The 24,902-nt window shown below is 40.1% G+C and overlaps 1 protein-coding gene across 2 annotated transcripts in view; it reads right to left on the minus strand.

Moving 5' to 3' along the window:
- The window catches only part of LOC125262344 (butyrophilin subfamily 1 member A1-like), a 36,390-nt gene that overhangs the window by 10,252 nt on the left and 1,236 nt on the right, over positions 1-24,902 (minus strand). For both annotated transcript variants that reach the window (XM_048181066.1, XM_048181059.1), the window contains exons 4-5: positions 24,507-24,857; positions 24,156-24,425 (exon numbers count right to left, since the gene is read on the minus strand). In XM_048181066.1, the coding sequence (XP_048037023.1) occupies positions 24,156-24,425; positions 24,507-24,857 (621 nt within the window). The remainder of the gene's footprint in view (positions 1-24,155; positions 24,426-24,506; positions 24,858-24,902) is intronic.

The raw sequence follows: 24,902 nt of genomic DNA on the forward strand, positions 1-24,902 counted from the left end.
TGTGATTGTAAGTGGTAATGTTGTGCTGGTGACGGTAACTCGTGTTTATTTCATTCCAGCTGTTCTGGTTCCAAGCTGTGGTGAATTGTAGGCCTACTGTGAGCAACTATTTGTTTCAGTGATCATTACCTGGTATGAATATATAATATAATATAATATAATATAAGTTAACTAAGTCTTTGTTTTTAATAGGAAGATTGTTCCATTGAGAGCGTGCTGTTCTTACGGGGAAATTTGGGTGATTGTTTTCTGCATGAGCGCTCTTAGGACGGCGCTGCTGTTTTGCTGTTTTTGTTTTGTGTATTTATCTTGTTTTTCCCACACTGAAGCCAGTGGCTGTGGCAGTAGCTGGTCTGATTGTCTCTCCTCTGTATGTGTTGGACGGTGAGCTATGGCCTGCCCTCAAAAGCCAGTTATAAAAATTACCGGCTTCGTGTACGCATGTTGGTGTGATTCTGTGGGTTCGTTTTTGTCCATTGTATGTTTTTATTTACTGATTTGATTATTTTGTTTAGCTTGATTTGAATTATATTCCATATTTGTTTTGTACTTATTTTTCTATCAAGTGTCTTGTCAATTACGTGGAATATTGTGTATTCTTGATGATTTGAATTTATTGACTTCTGTTTCATATCAGGCTTTAGTATAATTTTCTAGTGTATTTGATTGTTTAGTTCTTGTGATTATTTGTTACAGGTAAGCCTCCAGTTACTGCTGTACTCAGCTGTGGTCATTGAGCTCATTCCAGCTATATCTTTGTCTGGTCTTTTAAGTGTTTTCTGATCATCGTGAATTTAATAAACATTTTGTATATTGATGCTCATTGTCTCTGCCCTTCATGGTAATGACTGTGTATGTCTGATACTATCCGTATTCAGTTCCCATTATTTTAAAGGGGTGGCGTAGTCAGCATTAATACATTTTCCTTGAAGGTTTGGAATCTCCGGTGTAACTGAATTACTCCCTGAAGCCTGCCCCGCTACACTGTTCTGATTTTTTTTTTTTTTCTGAATTTTACTCATGAAAATGCATCTACATTACAATTTAGAGTGATCTGTTATCAGAGGTGTCCATGTCCAAGTAATGTATTTAAACATTTTCCAAAAAGTTAGTTGGTATGAAATAAATGTATTCCTGCTCCCTACCACATCTGGATAATTTTCTTTTGTTCTGTTTAACACAAAGGAAGATATTTTGACGAAAGTTTGTAACCAGGGGCCTGTTTCATAAAACAAGTTTACCAAATAATCCAGGCTTATTTCAGCAAGTCTGATTATTTGTCAGTTTGATTATTTTGAACCAAATCAACTAACTGAAATAAGCCTAGCTTATTTGGCAAACTTGTTTTATGAAACAGGCCTCAGGCCACTTTGGGGCACCATTGACTTCCATAGTAGGAAAAAAAATATTATGGTGCCCCAAAACTGTTCAGTTTAACACATTCTTCAAAATATCTTCCTTTGTGTTCAACAGAACAAAGAAAATTATACAGTTTTGGAACAACTTGAGGGTGAGTAAATGATGACAGAATTTTCATTTTTGGGTGAACTATCCCTTTAAATGAATACATTGCTAGCATGCGATACACAGCTTTTGCGTAGAGATCGCATGCTAGCTGCAACATCATTATAAATAAAAAGGGAAGTCCCCCCCCCCCCCCTTCATTACAGCACTCTGCATGTTGTCTGTAATATATAACGAATGTAGCGGTTCGTAAAGCAAACTTTCTGATCAATCAATTTAAATATGATTCTATTTTTTCATATGGCCTTTGATGAGTTGAATTATGATGGAGAGGATGTAAAACATTGTATTGATATAGACAATCATTTAAATTGCAGATATTATACTCCTGAACAATTACAAAGCTTAAATGGTACAAACAGTTGCTCATTTATGCACCTTAACATTAGAAGTTTGTCTAAACACCATGAAGAATTAGCCACTTTACTTTCTAATCTTGATTGTAGCTTTGATGTTATTGGCTGCAGTGAAACCTGGCTTAATGATAGGACTTTTACTGATATTCTTAACCTAGATGGATATAAGCTCATTATTAAGAATAGGCTTGGCCGTACTGGTGGTGGTGTTTGCTTATATGTTCATTCCAGATATCAAATTAATGTTTGTGATGACATTGTCTTAGATGATAATCATTCTGATTCACTTTTTGTGGAGATAAATCTCACAAATGCAAAAAAAATCATAGTTGGAGTGATTTATCGCCCCCCTGACTCTGACCTTGATGTTTTCGAGGGTAAACTGGAGAACATATTATTCTCCATAAACAAAAAAAACAAAGATTGTGTCATACTTGGGGACTTCAATATAGATGTCTTCAAAGATGACGTTGTAAAAAGAGACTTTGTAAATACCTTGCATTCATTTTCTTTTTTTTGTACCATAAATCAATTTACCAGAGTAACGTCCTCCACTAGGACAATTATTGACAATATCATCACAAACATTCGAAATACTACATTAGAATCTGGAGTCGTGTTATCTGACATTACTGACCATTTTCCGATTGTATTGTTTCTAGATTTTGCAAATAAGAAAGAATTACCACGGCGAAAAACAAAAATTAAAGTACTAAATGAGAGAACCCTGAAACTACTGGGTGAAAATTTACAGGCTAAAACATGGAAAGCAGTCTACGACTGCAACAATCCTGATACTGCTTATGACAACTTGATAAACGAAATTACTAATTCTATTTGTTGTACTATCCCTGAAAAGAACGCCAGACACCGCGCAACTGGTCTCAACCCCTGGCTCACAAAGGGTATTTTAAAATCTATCACCCATAAAAATAAGCTTTATAAACGTTTCTTAAAATGCCCAAGTGTTATGAACAAGGACATATATACTAGTTACAGAAATAAACTTACTAATATAATAAGGAAAAGTAAAAATAACTACTATACATATCTCATAAAAGCATCACAGGGAGACTCTAAGAAGTCCTGGAAAGTGCTAAATGAAGTCCTTAACAAGAGCAAAAACAACGTTGTGTTTCCTAATGTTGTGGGCTTACCCTTAAATTTGGATAATAAATATACGCATGACATTAATTTAGCAAATAATTTTAATAATTACTTTAACTCTATTGGGGAAAAACTTTCTAACAAAATAGTTCAACCTCAGGGTATTACTTTCGACCATTATTTACGGGGCTCTTATGCACATTCTTTTTTTATGAAACCAACTAATTGTGATGAAGTCTATAAAATAATTACAAATTTACGAAGTTCGTACATGTTACGTACAGAGACACGGAGGCAGAGGTATAAACAATCCAGGTGAGTTTATTCACAATAAGCAGAGCACAGGGTTATGGTAAGCAGGTAAAGAGTTCTTGAGAGATGAAGGGAATATAATACTGTCCTGATTCTTGTCTTGCAGATGCAGGTGAAGAGATGAGATGGTTGAAGCTGACGGAGACACTCACACACACAGGCAGGTAAGCACACAAGGAGAGCGGGAGACGAAGGAGATGGAGGAGATGACTGGAGCAGGTAAGTATGGCGTTTGGAGTCCTTAAGGTAAGCATACATGTGTAGTAGTGCAAACGAGACCGGACAGTGAGTGTGTGTGAGTGTGGTGGTTATATACTGGTGCTGATTGTGGTGCTGATGAGTAACAGGTGGCGGTGATCAGTATGCTGGTGATTGAGTGCGTGGGTAAGGGAGTGAGGTGGAACCTGACGTGTCTGTGACAGTACCCCCCCTCCCACGGCCCGCTCCTGAGGGCCGCGGACCCCGACGTCGTGGTGGTCTTCCTCTAGGGCGTGGGGCAGGTCTGTCTGGGTGATTGGCGTGGAAGGTCTGTAACAGAATAGGATCAAGGATATCATTCTTGGGAACCCATGAGCGTTCTTCGGGGCCATAGCCTTCCCAGTCGACGAGGTACTCTAGCTGACCACCACAGCGCCGGGAATCCAGGATTTCATGAACCACGTAAGCTGTGCCGTCCTCCAGGATGAGTGGAAGGGGGGGCTCGGCGGCTGCCACGTCAGGTTCTGTGGAGGGAACAACAGAAGGGTGGTGAGGTTTAAGCAGTGATACATGGAATGTAGGGTGGATCCTACTGTACTGTGCTGGGAGTTGAAGACGGTAAGTGACGGGGTTGATCTGCCGGATGATGGTGAACGGGCCAATGAAGCGGGGACTCAGCTTCTTGCAGGGCAGACGCATCCTGATGTCCCTGGTGGACAGCCAGACCTTCTGCCCCGGTTGATATACTGGAGCTTCGGAGCGCCGAAGGTCGGCTGTCGTCTTGCGTCTGCGCAGGGCTCTCTGCAGTTGGTGATGAGCTGAGTCCCAAACCCTCTCGCTCTCCCGGAACCAGTAGTCGACTGCGGGGACGTTGGAAGGTTCCCCATCCCAGGGGAACAGTGGGGGTTGGTAGCCGAGTACGCACTGGAAGGGTGTCAGTCCAGTTGTGGCTTGGCGGAGGGAGTTCTGTGCGTACTCGGCCCAACCCAGGTACTGGTTCCAGGAGTTCTGGTGGCCGTGACAGAAGGTACGCAGGAAGCGGCCTATCTCCTGGATCTTGCGTTCCGTCTGCCCGTTCGACTGAGGATGGTATCCAGATGACAGGCTGACGGTCACACCCAGGAGGGAGAAGAAGGCTTTCCAGACGTGGGAGACGAACTGGGGTCCTCTGTCGGAGACTATATCTTCAGGTATTCCATAATGACGAAAAACATGATTAAACATCAGTTCAGCAGTTGCCATGGCGGTAGGTAGACCCTCCAGGGGTATCAGGAGGCAGGACTTTGAGAAGCGGTCTACCACCACCAGGATGCACGTGTGACCGTCAGACTCTGGGAGATCTGTGACGAAGTCCACTCCCAGGTGTGACCAGGGTCTCTCAGGAACGGGCAGAGGTAGGAGCTTGCCGGTGGGAAGATGGCGTGGGCTCTTGGAGATGGCGCACTCCCTGCAGCCCTGCACGTACCTTCTGACATCGTTGGCCATGTTGGGCCACCAGAAGCGTTGTTTGAGCAACGAGAGGGTCTCATTGACCCCCGGGTGACCAGTGCCAAGTGAAGAGTGGGTATTGTGCAGAAGTGGGGTGCGACGTGCCCGTGTGACGTATTGCAAGCCTTGAGGGCAACCCGGCGGAGTGCGTGTGGAGGCATTGGAGGAGGGAATGGTTTCTTCGGACCACTGGATGGGGTTCACGAAGATGGACTCCGGCAGGATTGTTTCAGGATCCTCAGGCTTTTCCTCAGGGGAATGGAGGCGAGACAGAGCATCAGCTTTGGTATTTTTTGAACCAGGGCGGTAGGAGATAGAGAAATTGAACCTTGAGAAAAACATGGCCCAGCGAGCTTGGCGAGGGTTAAGTCTTTTGGCAGCCTTCAGATATTCAAGGTTTTTATGATCAGTGAGGACTTGGAATGGATGAGTAGCTCCCTCCAACCAATGCCTCCACTCCTCGAGGGCAAGCTTGACGGCCAGGAGTTCGCGGTCACCGATGTCGTAATTGACCTCCGCCGGGTTGAGCTTGCGGGAGAAGAAGGCGCATGGATGGAGTCTACTTGGTATCCCCTGCTGCTGTGAGAGGACCGCTCCCACTCCGGTGGTGGAGGCGTCCACTTCCACGACGAATGGGAGCTCTGGATTAGGGTGGACGAGGAGGGGAGCGGTGGTGGAGGCGTCCACTTCCACGACGAATGGGAGCTCTGGATTAGGGTGGACGAGGAGGGGAGCGGTGGTGAAGGCTCTTTTAAGGGTCTCGAAGGCGTTGGTGGCTTGTTGGGACCAGGACAGAGACTTGGGCTGATTACGGAGTAGGTTGGTTAATGGACTGACGATAGTGCTGTAATTCTTGATAAACCGGCGGTAGAAGTTGGAGAAACCTAGGAAGCGTTGGAGTTCTTTGATTGAAGATGGAGTGGGCCAGGACTGAATGGCGGAGACCTTTCCCCTCGTCCATCCGGATGCCACTGTGATCTATTACGTACCCCAGGAATTGGACAGAGGGCTGGTGAAAGGAGCACTTTTCAGCTTTGAGGAAGAGGTGGAATTGCCGTAAGCGTTGGAGGACCTCCGCAACGTGGTGGCGATGTTCGGCCAAGCTCCAGGAGTAGATGAGTATGTCGTCAATATACACCAGAACGAACTTATGGAGAAACTCCCGGAGCACCTCGTGTATGAAATCCTGGAATACGGAGGGGGCGTTGACCAGGCCATACGGCATGACGAGATACTCGTAGTGTCCGGTGGGCGTGACAAAGGCGGTCTTCCACTCGTCCCCCTCGCGTATCCGGATGAGGTTGTACGCGCTGCGGAGGTCCAGCTTAGTGAACACAGTGGCACCACGGAGATGTTCCAGGGCCGCTGGGACGAGGGGAAGCGGGTAGCGGAATTTTACTGTTATTTTGTTGAGGGCACGGTAATCAATGCAGGGCCTCAAGCCTCCGTCCTTCTTCGCCACAAAAAAGAAGCTTGAAGCAGCAGGGGAAGTAGACGGGCGGATGTAACCTTGGTTGAGGGCCTCTTTGATGTATTCCTCCATGGCCTTCTCCTCCGGTATTGACAGGGGGTAGATGCGTCCCCTGGGCACTGGTTCACCTGGTAGCAGATCGATGGCACAGTCCCATGGCCGGTGTGGAGGAAGCTTGGAGGCACGTTGCGGGCAGAAAACGTCACTGAAGGGGGCGTAGTCCGGGGGAACATCCACGGAGCGATTCTCGACAGGGCTTTCGATAGAGGTGGCATTCATGGAGAGAGACTTGGAGAGTGGAGACTTTGGAACAGGAAGCGTTGGGAAGCAATCTGGAAAGCAGTGGTCGCCCCACTTCAGGACTTCGCCCGTGCGCCAAGAGATGGTAGGGTTGTGTTGTTCCAGCCACGGGCGCCCTAGAACCACGTCAGCGGTGGATTCCTCCAGAACCAGCAGATGTATCTTTTCCGTATGCAGAATGCCCACGCAGAGTTGAAGTGGTCCCGCACAATGACGGATGTTCTTACGGCTCAGGGGTTTGCCCGTGATGGAGTGGATTTGATAGTTAACCGGAGACGGGGAGATCTTAAGCTTGAGTTGTCGACAGAGGGCACCGGAGATGAAATTTCCTGCTGACCCTGAGTCGAGGAGCGCCACCACTGGAACAGAGGTATTAGCAGCAGTAAGGATTACAATAGTCGTGAGTGGTTTCATTTTCTGAATGGAGGGGAAAATAGCACTCACCACGGGCCGAGGAGGACGGGTTGGGCATGTGGAGATAACATGCCCCGGAGATCCACAATATAAGCATAAGTTCAGGGTCAGCCTTCTTTGTCTTTCATTGGAGGTGAGACGTGAATGGTCGATTTGCATAGGCTCGGTGGCTGGTTCTGGGGAGCTGACGGGTTCAGACCGGCGGAGGAGGTTGGTGGCAGGCGACTGGCCCTGGTGCTCGAGGAGACACGACTGCATACGAGAACCCACGCGGATGGCGAGTTGGATGAAGCGTTCAAGTCCCATTGAGTCCTCGTATGCAGCGAGATGCAGCCGCACGTTGGGTTCCAACCCTTGACGGAACGAGGTGATGAGGGCTTGTTCATTCCATCCGCTGGTGGCGGCTAGCGTTCGGAACTGCAAGGCATAATCATTTACAGTGAGGTTCCTTTGCTTTAGATTATAGAGTTTCTCACCAGTGGAAGAATCCTTCAGCGGTTTCCCGAAGACCTCACGGAAGTGAGAGACGAACGCCGAATATGATTGGACAACAGAGCCTTTCTGAGTCCACAGGGAGTCTGCCCACTGCAGGGCCTTACCTTGCAGTTGCGAAATGATGAACGCTATTTTTGCCGTGTCGGTAGTATAGAGGTGCGGCTGCATCTCCAGGACCAGTTCGCATTGAAGAAGGAATCCGCTGCATTCCTCCGCCGATCCTGAGTAGGGCGCCGGTTTGGCCATGGGACTGGCGGTGAATGCTGGTGAAGGAGCGGTGACGGAAGGTGCGGAAGCTGCAGCGGTGGATGGTGATGGTGAGGATGGCTGTGGTGTGAGTGCTCGGCGCAGCGCGTCCACGAGCTCTTGAAACGGGTCGTTGGTGCTCATGCTGTGAAGTTGTTATGGTCCGGTCTTCTGTTACGTACAGAGACACGGAGGCAGAGGTATAAACAATCCAGGTGAGTTTATTCACAATAAGCAGAGCACAGGGTTATGGTAAGCAGGTAAAGAGTTCTTGAGAGATGAAGGGAATATAATACTGTCCTGATTCTTGTCTTGCAGATGCAGGTGAAGAGATGAGATGGTTGAAGCTGACGGAGACACTCACACACACAGGCAGGTAAGCACACAAGGAGAGCGGGAGACGAAGGAGATGGAGGAGATGACTGGAGCAGGTAAGTATGGCGTTTGGAGTCCTTAAGGTAAGCATACATGTGTAGTAGTGCAAACGAGACCGGACAGTGAGTGTGTGTGAGTGTGGTGGTTATATACTGGTGCTGATTGTGGTGCTGATGAGTAACAGGTGGCGGTGATCAGTATGCTGGTGATTGAGTGCGTGGGTAAGGGAGTGCGGTGGAACCTGACGTGTCTGTGACAGTACACTGCTGGGGAGGATGAAATTTGTGGTAAAATTCTGAAAGCCATAGCATTCAATATCATGGAGCCATTGACTTATTGTATTAATCTCTCTCTGCTTGTTGGAATTGTACCAAAAAGGACAAAAATTGCCAGAATCATACCAGTGTTCAAATCTGGGGATAAAAATGATATGTGCAATTATCGTCCGATATCAATCTTGCCCACAATTTCTAAAGTTTTAGAGAGCGTAGTGTACAATAGGCTATATGGCTATCTTGATAAATTAAATATTATTGCTTCTTCTCAATATGGTTTTAGGAAAAAAAGAACCACATGCATGGCGGTACTTGATCTGATTGAAAAGATCAATGATGCCATTGATAAAGGCGATAGCGGTATTGGTATTTTTTTAGATTTATCTAAGGCGTTTGATACTATTGATTTTGACATCCTATTGAATAAATTACACCATTATGGAGTTAGAGGATTAGCCCTTAGCTGGTTCAGAAGTTATTTGTTTGGTAGACAGCAGTATGTAAGTATTAATGAACAAATTTCAGTAAGTAAACCCATTAAATGTGGAGTCCCTCAGGGATCCATTTTGGGCCCTCTTCTTTTTTTAATATATATAAATGATTCTGAAAATTCCACAATGGCTTTACACAAGGTTTTATTTGCTGATGACACAAACTTATTTATGTCACATAAGAGTCCAAATGAAATGGAAGAAATAATAAATAGAGAGCTAAGAAATGTTGCTATCTGGTTTCGGTGCAATTATCTCTTAATATAAACAAGACAAACTACATCGTATTTCATTCCAAACAAAATCAATTGGCAAATAAGCATTTTTGTCTTAAAATAAATGAACAAATTATTGAAAGAGTAAACACCACTAAATTTCTTGGAATCTTTATTGATGAATGTCTACAATTTAAATGTCATATTGAGCAGTTAATAAAAAAATTATCAAAATACGTTGGATTATTTTTCAAAATAAGAAATTTTCTCCCACAGTCAGCACTTGTCATCTTATATAAAACCTTGTTTGAGTCCCATATAAATTATTGTAATGTCATATGGTGTAACACTTTTACTAGCTACCTGAAAAAAATACAGTCTTTACAGAAAAAAATTATACGGGTATTAACGTGGTCTGAGCCAAATACCCCTTCGCGTCTATTGTTTCATCGCCTTGGTTTATTAAGACTTACTGAATATAATACTTTTCACAATGCCTGTATGATATTCCAGGTTGTTCATAAGTTAAATTACAGGTTGTGTGAACTTGTTCCAATTAGCCGACCCCAGCATACATATCACACAAGGGGAAAACTTTTAATTACTGGTAAAATAAGACGATTGAAATGTACGAGCCTGAGTGTAGTCTGTAGAGGTCCACAGATTTGGAACGAGCTTGAGGAAAACCTTAAATTGTTGCATTCTGTCTCTGTTTTTAAGAAAAATCTGAAGGAAAAACTGCTTTCAACATATATTTCTTGATCATTTTGAAAGTGTTATATTTGTGCTGGGATCGTCTGTTTGCTGTAGTCTTGTTTTGATGTATTTATATTTATTTGTGTTTATGGATTGAGCTTTTGTTCTTGTATGTTATATGTTGTATGGTGTGATTGGGTATTGGGCCCCCTTTTAAAAGCTTTCAATAGCTTCTCTGGGGTTTCCCCCTTTTTACACACATTAACTTTTCTTAATTATTGTTAATTGTGTCTTTAAAATGATGAAGTGTGTGAAATAAAAAAAATAAAAAAAAATAAATAAATAAATACAGTTATTAATTAATTTATGGATGAAAGGTTATGAATAAATTATGATTCATATATCAACCCAACGGGGAATTAAACATATATTGTGAATCAATTACAACGAATTATAATCAATTACATATATGATTAGTTCTGGTTTAATAATTATCTAGAGAAACTGTTCGTTTGTCCAGCAAACTAAGTCCCTTACAGAATATTATAAACAGAGTTATTTTCTGGCCATGAAAATAACTAAAGCATAAAGCGATCGAAAAACGTTAAAGTGACTTGGTCTTCAGTTGAAAGAACAACAGAACAATCGAGCATGAATTATGTGTTTAATATATGCAGCTACGGCTACCGAGATTATACGTCTAAAATATATACAGAAGTATACACATATATATACACAAGAGTGAGAATGAAGAAAAGACATTGAAAGAAAGATGATCAAAGGATGGCAAATTACACAGTTAACGTAAACCCTTTTGAGAGAGAGAGAGCCAGCACAGAAATCAGTTTAGACAAATTCAGATAAATGATAATACTTGCTTATTGGTTCAAGTCCGTGTGTAGCAGTTTCAATGCGCCTGGCTGGGTTGGTCCTTTCAGAGAGGGTTTCTCCGGCGGGGTTTTCAAAAGAGGTTTAAGCCTAAGTAACTTAGCCAAAGAGAGAGAGAGTCTAAGGAAGTGGTCCTCCCGAACTGCGCGCGTGGTTGGGAAGCGCGGTCACCTGAGGCGTCCGTGCACGAGGTGCTCGTGAGTCAGTCGGGAGACAAAGGAGAAGAAGAAGAGCGAAGCGACAAGAGAGCGAGCGAAGGTGTGTGTCGTTGTCTTTATGGAAACCCAAGCTAACACCTCCTGAATTGTAGCAGCCAATAGAGGCGCAGCACTATTTGGCGGGCAAAGTTGCTTTGTTTGGTCTCCTAGCTGAATTTGCATACTTAATGTCTATCAGATCGGATTTCGAGATGGAGTGTGTTCTTCACAGGATCATTAAACACATAGAAAAATGCATTTGTCCGTTTTGTGACATGTCTCAATGAATAGCTCAAGTCCGGAGCTTTAAAACGAGATCAAACTCGATAGGTCGGAAAGGCATAGGGAAGAAGTTATGGTTTACAGACAGGATTCCCCTATTAAAATGCACACTAGCACAAATACACTCATTTAAACACTAGGAAACATGCATAGGCTCTAAAATATATCATATATATATTCCAGCATATTGGTAGTTCACATATACAGTTAAAAATGTATGATTGTGTGTTTCTGTATGTGTCTGTGTGTGTGTTTTTGTGTGTCCCTGTGTGTGTGGGGTGTTGGAATGTGGATCTGGTCAGTCTCTGGGGGGGGTGCTCCTTTTGAAGTCACCAAAGTGAGGAAGTTGGACTTTTCTGTTTACCATTGCAGGCCCACAAACCTGCCGAAAGTCACAGCCGTCCGGCGCCGATTTAGTGATTTATAAACAAAGTTCACCAGGTTAAAAGCGTTCTGAAAACTCCAAAGTTTATTGACTCTGAACGGATCCATCCAGGCGTTACATGTCAGAATGGCAAAAGGGTTTAAAAGTTTAGTCTGGTCTGCCTCAGTGCTTTAAGAACATTCATCAATGTCAAAATGATTGAGATGGCCAATCAAATTAAAAAGTAGGCGGGTTTTACATTCTCTCTTTGCTCGCGCGCACAGTCTTCACAGCAGCACAGACGGGTGCATCAATCGATCGCTTAACGCTGTTGCGGAGGTTTTTCCGGTAAAATCACAAAACAAATGTCCCTGCTCTTGATATACAACATTAATGGGCATATTTGATTTTAATGAGGATTAGAACATGCAACCTTGATACTGTTAACAAAAATATACCATGAGGAAATTCAAATATTCATTGCGGATCTCTGTATTTATTCACTAAAATGAAGAATCTCGGAACTAACAATATATTGTATTGTGAAACTATCACATTAAACATGAGTTCTCAATGTACTATTGAAATTGATCGTAATATTTTTTTTTTTTTCTACAATTGTTAGCCTATTGTACATATCTGATATAGCATTATATTAGCAGCAATTTCGTTCACTGTTTTGTTTCTTTATGCTTTATTTAAAAAAAAAAAAAAAAAAAAAGGTCCCCCACAATGTTCAAGATATGGTTACGGCCTTGGTTTACATTATATGCACTTGCGCGCCGACTGCCAACAGTACACAATGGCGGTAAAGTTAGTTTAACGTTTGACATTTGTCAGACATTCGGTTTCATACCCAATTAAACTCTAAGCACATTTCACGTTTTCAGCCCAAACCAACTCAGATATGCATAAAGAAATGTCCTTTGCATTGCACAAGGCTTAATTTCACCAAATAAAATATATAATAATTAGCCCTATAAATCAATTAAACAATTTAACTATATGACATTATGATATCAAACTAATGGTAAAATGTTCAGAAAAATATCCCCTTTATTGCACAAGGCTCTGTTTTTGGAATTAGCATTTCACTTATTTTATAATAATTTTTTTTTATTATTTAAATGTATACAATACTGTAAATCCATTAAACCACAACACCATTTGACCTGAAAGTATCAAACCAACTGTAAATTACTCAGAATATTATTCTCTATGATGCACAAGGCTTATTTTCCAGAGTAATAATCTGGTATTTTTTATACGTCTTATTTTCCAGATTATTAATCTGGTATTTCTCATATACAGTACTAAACCCATTTATATCCATTAAACTACAACACCGTTTGACCTAAAACTGTCAAACCAACTGCAAATTACTCAGAATATTATTCTCTATGATGCACAAGGCTTGTTTTCCAGATTAATAATCTGGTGATTTTATATTCAGATTATTAATCTGGTGTTTCTTATATACAGTACTGTACCCATTTAAATCCATTAAACTACAACACTGTTTGGCCTAAAACTGTCAAACCAACTCTAAATTACTCAGAATATTATTCTCTATGATGCACAAGGCTTGTTTTCCAGATTAATAATCTGGTGATTTTATATTCAGATTATTAATCTGGTATTTCTCATATACAGTACTAAACCCATTTAAATCCATTAAACTACAACACTGTTTGGCCTAAAACTGTCAAACCAACTGCAAATTACTCAGAATATTATTCTCTATGATGCACAAGGCTTGTTTTCAAGATTAATAATCTGGTATTTTTTATACGTCTTATTTTCCAGATTATTAATCTGGTGTTTTTTATATACAGTACTGAACCCATTTAAATCCATTAAACTAAAACACCGTTTGACCTAAAACTGTCAAACCAACTGTAAATTACTCAGAATATTATTCTCTATGATGCACAAGGCTTGTTTTCTAGATTAATAATCTGGTATTTCTCATACAGTACTAAACCCATTTAAATCCATTAAACTGCAACACTGTTTGGCCTAAAACTGTCAAACCAACTCTAAATTACTCGGAATATTATTCTCTATGATGCACAAGGCTTGTTTTCTAGATTAATAATCTGGTGATTTTATATTCATATTATTAATCTGGTGTTTCTTATATACAGTACTGTACCCATTTAAATCCATTAAACTGCAACACTGTTTGGCCTAAAACTGTCAAACCAACTCTAAATTACTCAGAATATTATTCTTTATGATGCACAAGACTTGTTTTCCAGATTAATAATCTGGTATTTCTCATATACAGTACTAAACCCATTTAAATCCATTAAACTACAACACTGTTTGGCCTAAAACTGTCAAACCAACTCTAAATTACTCGGAATATTATTCTCTATGATGCACAAGGCTTGTTTTCTAGATTAATAATCTGGTGATTTTATATTCATATTATTAATCTGGTGTTTCTTATATACAGTACTGTACCCATTTAAATCCATTAAACTGCAACACTGTTTGGCCTAAAACTGTCAAACCAACTCTAAATTACTCAGAATATTATTCTTTATGATGCACAAGACTTGTTTTCCAGATTAATAATCTGGTATTTCTCATATACAGTACTAAACCCATTTAAATCCATTAAACTACAACACTGTTTGGCCTAAAACTGTCAAACCAACTGCAAATTACTCAGAATATTATTCTCTATGATGCACAAGGCTTGTTTTCAAGATTAATAATCTGGTATTTTTTATACGTCTTATTTTCCAGATTATTAATCTGGTGTTTTTTATATACAGTACTGAACCCATTTAAATCCATTAAACTAAAACACCGTTTGACCTAAAACTGTCAAACCAACTGTAAATTACTCAGAATATTATTCTCTATGATGCACAAGGCTTGTTCTCTAGATTAATAATCTGGTATTTCTCATACAGTACTAAACCCATTTAAATCCATTAAACTGCAACACTGTTTGGCCTAAAACTGTCAAACCAACTCTAAATTACTCGGAATATTATTCTCTATGATGCACAAGGCTTGTTTTCTAGATTAATAATCTGGTGATTTTATATTCATATTATTAATCTGGTGTTTCTTATATACAGTACTGTACCCATTTAAATCCATTAAACTGCAACACTGTTTGGCCTAAAACTGTCAAACCAACTCTAAATTACTCAGAATATTATTCTTTATGATGCACAAGACTTGTTTTCCAGATTAATAATCTGGTATTTCTCATATACAGTACTAAACCCATTTATATCCATTAAACTACAACACCGTTTGACCTAAAACTGTCAAACCAACTGTAAATTACTCAGAATATTATTCTTTATGATGCACAAGGCTTGTTTTCCAGATTAATAATCTGGTATTTCTCATATACAGTACTAAACCCATTTATATCCATTAAACTGCAACACTGTTTGGCCTAAAACTGTCAAACCAACTGTAAATTACTCAGAATATTATTCTCTATGATGCACAAGGCTTGTTTTCTAGATTAATAATCTTGTATTTTTTATACGTCTTATTTTCCAGATTATTAATCTGGTGTTTTTTATATGCAGTACTGAACCCATTTAAATCCATTAAACTAAAACACCGTTTGACCTAAAACTGTCAAACCAACTGCAAATTACTCAGAATATTATTCTCTATGATGCACAAGGCTTGTTTTCCAGATTAATAATCTGGTGATTTTATATTCAGATTATTAATCTGGTGTTTCTTATATACAGTACTGTACCCATTTAAATCCATTAAACTACAACACTGTTTGGCCTAAAACTGTCAAACCAACTCTAAATTACTCAGAATATTATTCTCTATGATGTACAAGGTTTATTTTCCAGATTATTAATCTGGTATTTCTCATGTACAGTACTAAACCCATTTATATCCATTAAACTACAACACCGTTTGACCTAAAACTGTCAAACCAACTGTAAATTACTCAGAATATTATTCTTTATGATGCACAAGGCTTGTTTTCCAGATTAATAATTTGGTATTTTTTATACGTCTTATTTTCCAGATTATGAATCTGGTATTTCTCATATACAGTACTAAACCCATTTAAATCCATTAAACTGCAACACTGTTTGGCCTAAAACTGTCAAACCAACTCTAAATTACTCAGAATATTATTCTCTATGATGCACAAGGTTTATTTTCCAGATTAATAATCTTGTATTTTTTATACGTCTTCTTTTCCAGTTTATTAATCTGGTATTTCTCATATACAGTACTGAACCCATATAAATCGATTAAACTACAACACCGTTGGGCCTAAAACTGTCAAACCAACTGTAAATTACTCAGAATATTATTCTTTATTATGCAAAAGGCTTGTTTTCAGATTAATAATCTGGTATTTCTCATATACAGTACTAAACCCATTTAAATCCATTAAACTACAACACCGTTTGACCTAAAACTGTCAAACCAACTCTAAATTACTCAGAATATTATTCTCTATGATGCACAAGGTTTATTTTCCAGATTAATAATCTGGTATTTTTATACGTCTTATTTTCCAGATTATTAATCTGGTGTTTTTTTATATGCATTACTAAACACATTTAAATCCAATAAACTACAACAACGTATGGCCTAAAAGTGTCAAACCAACTGCAAATTACTCAGAATATTATTCTTTGTGATGCACAAGGCTTGTTTTCCAGATTTTTAATCTGGTGTTTTGTTTTGTTTTTAACAGTACTGAACCCATATTAATCCATTAAACTACAACACCGTTTGGCCTAAAACTGTCAAAACAACTGTAAATTACTCAGAATATTATTCTCTATGATGCACAAGGCTTCTTTTTTTCAAGATTAATAATATTATGGCTATTATTTTTTTTGACGGCCCGCTTTTCCGGTTTGATAATGAGGGGGTCTTTTAGGCTTAAAAGAACCCTAGATTCTATCCTTATGTGAAAAATTAGGAATCTTCGGTCTTCGAGCCGCAGGAAGGTAAGCTGGGTATATATTTTGTATTTTAAAATATGTCGACCTTGGTTTTCCTGTATAGTTTTTCTTGAGCATGTAGACAGCCAGGAGGCTGGTCCATCTCGAGCTGAGGCTCAGAGACAGGACCAGAGGTCCAGTATGGCCGCTCGGGCGCCTCCTCTGTCTTGGAGCAAGTCACAAAGATGGCGGGACCTGAGGAGGAAGAAGCAGGTTATAAGGTAGGTGATCGATCGCAGACGCCAGCACCGTCGGTAATCGATTCCCTCTCTTTGCAAGGGTGACTTCACACCTGCCCTCGGCCCTTCTTCCTCCGCCTCCTGGGTCAGGCTGATGGCTGGGCCCTTGATGAATATTTTTCTAAAGGCCTGCATTCTGGCTTGATAGTGAAAGAGGCTCTTTTACTCTTCAAAGAACCCTAGATTCCATCCTTCCTTGTGAAAGAAAAGGAAAAGAGGAATCTTCGGTCTTTGAGCTGCAGGAAGGTAAGCTGGGTTTATGTTTATGTGTATAAATATATTGACCTTGTGTTCCTGCTTGGTTTTTCCTGAGTATGTAGTTGGAAAAAGTTAGGGTTTTTTGGGCAAAGTTTGTTAGGTTGGCTAGAACGATATTTGTGCAGGCCACAAAATGGCCACCTCTTAGCCACCATTGTACAGAGTAGGTTCTCCTCTGGTGTTAGCTAGAGTAAGTTTGAGTTAACACTCGTCACATCAGTTAATATTTATGACTAGTGTTGGCCTTAATCGGCCACCTCACATTGTTTGCATGTTGAGTTTTGCTTTATTTCCTTTTATTTAGCTCTAATGGATTTAGCCTCCTAGTTTAGCAGCTTGTGTTCACAAGTGTTGTTGGTATATGGTCATGAGTTTTGCTCACTTAGTTTAGCACTGCCAGAGGTCTATGCTCGTGTCAGTTTGAGGTAGTAGGCCATTTGTAGGCCTCCCTTAGACCATGATGGCATTTCATTCAGCCCCTGTAACTGTGTAAATTCCTGTACATTGCCTGTTGGAATGTGCAGACTTAGCTCAGGTTGTGTTGAGATAGTTTCCCACAACTGTTTGTTGGGTTTAGAGCCCTTTGAGCTTTATCCCCTTTATAACCACTAGCTGGCGCCATGTGTTGTTGAAGTTGTAGGCCCCATTAAGGCCTCCTTTCAGATTACATGTTGGCACAGTTCTGTGTTGGTTTTGTATGGCCCATCACAGCCACTGGCCACGGCCCGGTCTCTGCTAAGAGTAGGTCCTAGGTAAGGCCTCTCTCAGAGCATTGTGGTGGAGTGTGTACTCTTGTTTTAAGAGTTTAGGAGTTTTTACTGAGTGCATGGCCTGTTGGCTGGTATGTTCATGATTGCCACTAGCAGATGCCACGTGTTTGCGAGTTGTAGGCCTTCTGGGCCTCCTATGTTGCATGTTGGTGTAGTGAACAGCACATTCCAGGGCCCAGTTTATGGCCGGGCCCCACTCTGTCCGTAACAGCAGACAAAGGTTTGCTACATTTTGATTGGATCTTGGTGGACTAACACAAACAAACTGTCCAACTCCATCAGATAAAGATGTAAGGACAACATCAAGACCTCTCTTAGAGGGCAAGAAGAAGACCTCTTGTACCAAGCCTAGGAAGGACAGGACTTCTCATTGGTCCACAGGCAGTTTCTGCCCTTCACCCATCTAGAGACTATCTCCTAAGGTTGGCCACAGACCGCCATAAAAATTCCACAAGACCTTAGCAGCAATAGGTGAAACAAAGAGAAATCACAAAGATCCATCCAAATCCATTCAAAATGATGTTTGAAAACCTTAGAACTTATGCAAACTACACATCAATTTCATACTTATTCAAATAAATAAGTATTCTAAGTGACAGCTATTTGTAGTGCAACATCTGACACAAATTCAGCTGTTAATCTACAATTGAATGACAGTTCAATCTTTTTTCATCATGTTTAGTCTCTATTTGTTTAGAATATTGCCAAATGTATTCTGGTGGTGGTTTTGAAAGTGAGAAATGCATTGGTAAACTTTAAAGACACTGTAAAGACTTCCAACTTTGTGCTTTATGCAAATGATTTCCACAGGGGAGAGAGGTGTGGGCCACACTGTGTCCCCTCTGTGTCCCCTCTGATGCCAGCAGCCAATCACAGCACTCGAAGGGAGAAGCACCAAATTGCAATCTCCTCCTCTTCGGAAAGGGATAAAGATACCCTTTCAACAAACACTCCTTGTTCTGGGTCTTAACTCTGTAAGGAGGGAGACATTAACAGATATACCATTCTGACTCTGTCCTGCACGGGGAAAGACATTAACAGATACACAGTTCTGAGTCTGCCCTTCAAAGGGGAAAGACACAACAGATACACTGTTCTGAGTCTATCCTGTACAGGGATAGACATTAACAGATATACCAAGTCCCGGCTTGCGAAGCTGAGACACTAACAGATACAACACTGTTCTGAGCCTCTGGTTCATCCAGAGATACAACAACATATCCCATGATCTGAGTCTACAGCTTGTGAGGCAGCAACAGAGACGACCACGTTCTGAGCCTCTAGCCTGCGAGGAAAGAGACATTAACAAACACTACGTTCAGAATTTCTGTCCAGCGAGACAGTAACAACATCTGCAACAAGGTTAAGCTCAGGAGAGCACACCTTTAATCCAAGGTACCTTTGTCTGCGTGTTCCAGATTGTTAAGGACCTTCTGCACCTACACCAGGTGCTGACGCCACGTGTCTGTCTGAAGTTGTAGGCCCATTTTTGGGCCTCCTTTAGATCATGATGGCATATGTTGTACTCCTCTTGCTTTAAAGAGTAAAAGGTGCTTTTACTGAGTACACTGCTTGTTGGATTGTGTTAGGTGGACTGTTATGTGGGCACTTTACAGTCTTATCTGCTGTTGCTGTCTTGTAGTTATTTCTTGCTCCCAGCAAGATTGTTGTTCAAGGTGAGTGGCCTTGACAGGCCGCCCTTGGATTTTCCCACTCCCACTTCTGGGGTTGTGACTTAAGCAGAATGACATGTATGAGTTTCTACTCCATGTAGAACTATTGTCATGTTGTAGGCCCCTTTCTGGCCTCCGTGATTATGTGCCTACAGTATGGTCTATCTGTTAGGTTGAGCTTTATACTCCCCTGCTAGGGTTGTCTTGTATAGTCCTTAGTTCCCTAAGCTAATAATTGGTTGCAGGCTTCCATGAGGCCTCCCGTTGAGGATCAGCCCCCAGACTGGTTTGTGCTCCCCTTTATCAGGGTTTCTTAGCACACAGCCTGCTCAGTGCAAATAATCAGGCGCTGAGTAGATCCTAGGATTGAGCAGAGTATACTCCCCTCAATAAGAGGGTCCATAGCACTCAGCTGAGTTCTGCTCTCCAGGATGCCTGTCTCTACGTGTAGGTTTGAGTTACTGCTTTTTGCAGTCACTCTCACTTGCTGTCTTCTCTGAAGAATGCATTGTTGAGACTCTGTATTCAGACAGGTTTTGCCAAGACTAAGTTTGTCCTCTGTCAGACCAGGTCGGGACCGTCTTTCTTTGGAAGATTTGGTCCCATAAGCCTTGGAGCTGCTTTGGTAGGCTCTCTGCGGAAGGCCTCTTTGAGGTTCAGCTTGGGCTATTGGCCATAGGGATGCTGTCACTGCCAGCCTTTGTGTGACCTGAGGGTGAGTTGCTATCTGGCATTTCTTTTGAAACTGCTTGACGTTTGCCTAGCCATCTTTGGCATGCACTCTCCTCAAGCATGGTGGCGTGGGAATATCGTTCCCCAAATGCGGTAAACGCAGAGTTGAGTTCCCTTTCGAAAGGGAATGTCTCAGGTTACGTATGTAACCATGGTTCCCTGAGAACGGGGAACAAGACTCTGCATTGCTTAGCCATGCTTCGGGGCTGCTTGCTGAACAGATCTTATCGTCTTATCAAGACAATAAGATACTGACTGATTCTCTAGGCGCTCCTTATATACTTCCGGGTCACGCTATGATGATGTCATAGGCTGTCGCCGGCCAATAGGATTGGAGAGATTTGATACTTGGCTTTCAGACATCGGTTCACGTGTGACGTTCCCCAAATGCGGTAAACACAGAGTTGCAAGCCTTGTGCATCATAGAGAATAATATTCTGAGTAATTTACAGTTGGTTTGACACTTTTAGGCCATACGTTGTTGTAGTTTAATGGATTTAAATGTGTTTAGTAATGCATATAAAAAACACCAGATTAATAATCTGAAACACAAGCCTTGTGCATCATAAAGAATAATATTCTGAGTAATTTACAGTTGGTTTGACAGTTTTAGGCCAAACAGTGTTGCAGTTTAATGGATTTAAATGGGTTTAGTACTGTATATGAGAAATACCATATTATTAATCTAGAAAACAAGCCTTGTGCATCATAGAGAATAATATTCTGAGTAATTTACAGTTGGTTTGACAGTTTTAGGCCAAACAGTGTTGCAGTTTAATGGATTTAAATGGGTTTAGTACTGTATATGAGAAATACCAGATTATTAATCTAGAAAACAAGCCTTGTGCATCATAGAGAATAATATTCTGAGTAATTTACAGTTGGTTTGACAGTTTTAGGTCAAACGGTGTTTTAGTTTAATGGATTTAAATGGGTTCAGTACTGCATATAAAAAACACCAGATTAATAATCTGGAAAATAAGACGTATAAAAAATACCAGATTATTAATCTAGAAAACAAGCCTTGTGCATCATAGAGAATAATATTCTGAGTAATTTACAGTTGGTTTGACAGTTTTAGGTCAAACGGTGTTGTAGTTTAATGGATATAAATGGGTTTAGTACTGTATATGAGAAATACCAGATTATTAATCTGGAAAATAAGACTTGTGCATCATAGAGAATAATATTCTGAGTAATTTAGAGTTGGTTTGACAGTTTTAGGCCAAACAGTGTTGTAGTTTAATGGATTTAAATGGGTACAGTACTGTATATAAGAAACACCAGATTAATAATCTGAATATAAAATCACCAGATTATTAATCTGGAAAACAAGCCTTGTGCATCATAGAGAATAATATTCTGAGTAATTTGCAGTTGGTTTGACAGTTTTAGGTCAAACGGTGTTGTAGTTTAATGGATATAAATGGGTTTAGTACTGTATATGAGAAATACCAGATTAATAATCTGGAAAATAAGACGTATAAAAAATACCAGATTATTACTCTGGAAAATAAGCCTTGTGCATCATAGAGAATAATATTCTGAGTAATTTACAGTTGGTTTGATACTTTCAGGTCAAATGGTGTTGTGGTTTAATGGATTTACAGTATTGTATACATTTAAATAATAAAAAAAAATTATTATAAAATAAGTGAAATGCTAATTCCAAAAACAGAGCCTTGTGCAATAAAGGGGATATTTTTCTGAACATTTTACCATTAGTTTGATATCATAATGTCATATAGTTAAATTGTTTAATTGATTTATAGGGCTAATTATTATATATTTTATTTGGTGAAATTAAGCCTTGTGCAATGCAAAGGACATTTCTTTATGCATATCTGAGTTGGTTTGGGCTGAAAACGTGAAATGTGCTTAGAGTTTAATTGGGTATGAAACCGAATGTCTGACGAATGTCAAACGTTAAACTAACTTTACCGCTGTCAAAAAATATTGCAGACATCTGACGCAGTTTTACTCACGGCCCCCGATCTGCAAATCCAGCGCTGAACTGGAACTTGTTTACAAAGAATTCATCACCGAAATCCCAGGAACTCTCCGAATCCTGTACCAAAACTGAAAGTAGTGGTTTTGGCACATAAATACTCAATCATACGCCCAACTCATGTTTTGAAACTTTGGCCATGTTTAGCATGAGAATTCAACTCTTTAACAGTGTAAATGCATGAATGCAATGTCAGAATGCATGAAATAGCATTATCCCCCCCTTTAAATTAATACACTGTTAGCTAATTGTGTGATTTGTATATGTACATTTCTGAAATTACATAATTTGGACTCAGTCACCTCTGATAACAGATTACTCTAAATTGTAATGTTGACATGCATTTCCTGTAAAGCTGCTTGAAACGATATGTATTAATAGCGCTATACAAATAAATATGAACTGAATTGAACTGAATTCTTTGGTAAATCATCATAATTTTGGAGCAGGCTTTGAAAACAGACATTTACGATATGGACTCGACCGTAATGCAACAACATGGCTGATCTGTGACCAGTGATTTCTGATTTGTAATGATTTGTGTACAGTCAGATGTTCTTTGTCTATGTGCCAGTAAATCAAACAGTGATGACTTACTGGTCAATTTCACATCGTTTCTCTTAGTAGGATGAAAATAATCCATTATTTAAACAGTGATTAAATTATAAATAGAAAGCAATGAAAGAATGCTCCCTTTACAATCGCTGAAGCTGTCAATCAAACAGCGCGAGTTTATCAGTGACTAAAGCCGCGGTCACACTAGACTTTGAACGTGCAAAATTTCAAGATTTTTATTTGTCACATACACCACGTTCCAAATTATTATGCAAGTGACATATCAGTAAGATTTCAGTAGAATAAATATTCAGATTTTAGTTTTTCTAAGAAAATGTTTGTTTATTTATCCATGTCTTTTTAGATAACGTATCAATCTCAATAATTTGGAACGCAGTGTACACAGTTATATAGAGAATATATAACCAGCAGTTAAATGTAAATCAGGTCTGCTCCATGGACAGTGCAATTATTATCAGAATACAAACACTAAAGAAAACCTATAAATATATAAAAATAAAGATATGGGAAAAAAATAAAATAAAACGTACAGGACAATATACTGTACACACAGCAAAATGTGAAACTTTTTGCATGAGGTGGCGTTTCCTATGTGACACATTTGCATGTGTTTGAATGGAAGTCAGTGGAGTGAAAAGTGCATTGTGACCGCCCCTTAAGTTCTGGACTCACACCAAACTAATAATACTAATACTAATAATCAACAAATCTCTTATTTACAGTGTTTTTGCACTGTTAGTATGGAAGCATTCATTAGTGCTTTTTACAGAGGACAGTTTCCTAAACCTGGGAGATTACCAGCTGTGCGCAATTTCTAAAAAAATCGGGCAATTAAAACAGCACACACAACCGTATTCATTTGAAGTTATTCTTTTGAAGTCATTCTAAATGTTCCAAGAATGTTGTTCTAGAACATTTTTCTCCCAACATCATTTAAAAAAACCTTCCGCAAACAATGTATAAATAATGTTTTTGTGCTAACCCTTTGAGAACATTATTGAATACCAGATAACATTTAACAAACATTCTATTAACATTACTGGAAGAACTTTTGTTCATAGCTTTGAGAGAACCTTGCTAGAACATTAGTTAAAGTTAGGAGTATGTTTCCTGTTAGCAGGGATATTGTTTCTAGCTTTACATAATAAGCTCATAATCATTAATTCTTTTTACTGCATCAAAAATATCTTGAGAACACGACAAACAAGTACAGTAACAGATGTGTCAGCACTTACTTGAGGTGTCAATCAGTGTCTCCAGCATGTGATGCTTCATTTTGACTCTGCAGTGAATCTTGCCACTGTGATATACAATGATGGTGTTTTTCACACTGAATCCATCTGTGTTGCTGTGTGTCTCTGTAGTTCCTGAACTCAAACTGACTCCTTCACTGTCCAGCCACTCAAGATCAGGTTCCGGATACCAACCTTCAGTTTCACACTGTAGATGAAGCCCTCCTGAAAGATCAAACCCATCTACAGTGATCACTGGAGGACGTCCTACAGCTACAGATCAACAAGAAGAACATTCTGTTGTTAATTTGTCTTCCATGAAAAGAGTATGCTAGTTTTCACTGGTTTCCTCACCTTCAACTTTGACATTAATAATGGCATCATCAGACCAGGATTCAGACTGAATAAAACACTTATAACGTCCTTCATCAGAGACTCGGACTGATGAGAGTTTGAGTGATGCGTTTCCTCTCTGTAGTTCTTGATGATTCAGTGTTGTTCTCCCTCTGTAGGACTGAATCTGATCTGTGTTTTTGTCTTTATGATCATCATAGAGATGCACTTGTGAGTCTATCAGATCTGGTCTAAACCACTCCACTCTCATGTCCACAACACTGATGTTGGGTTTGACTGAACAGGGCAGAATCACATCTTCACCAGCTACAGCAAAAACTGGATCTGAAGGTCCCACCACTTCATACTGCTCTGTTACAAGAGAAAGAGAGCAGGTCTGAACTACACATCCTGAAG

The sequence above is a fragment of the Megalobrama amblycephala genome, linkage group LG1, assembly GCF_018812025.1.
Source record: "Megalobrama amblycephala isolate DHTTF-2021 linkage group LG1, ASM1881202v1, whole genome shotgun sequence".
NCBI lineage: Eukaryota > Metazoa > Chordata > Actinopteri > Cypriniformes > Xenocyprididae > Megalobrama > Megalobrama amblycephala.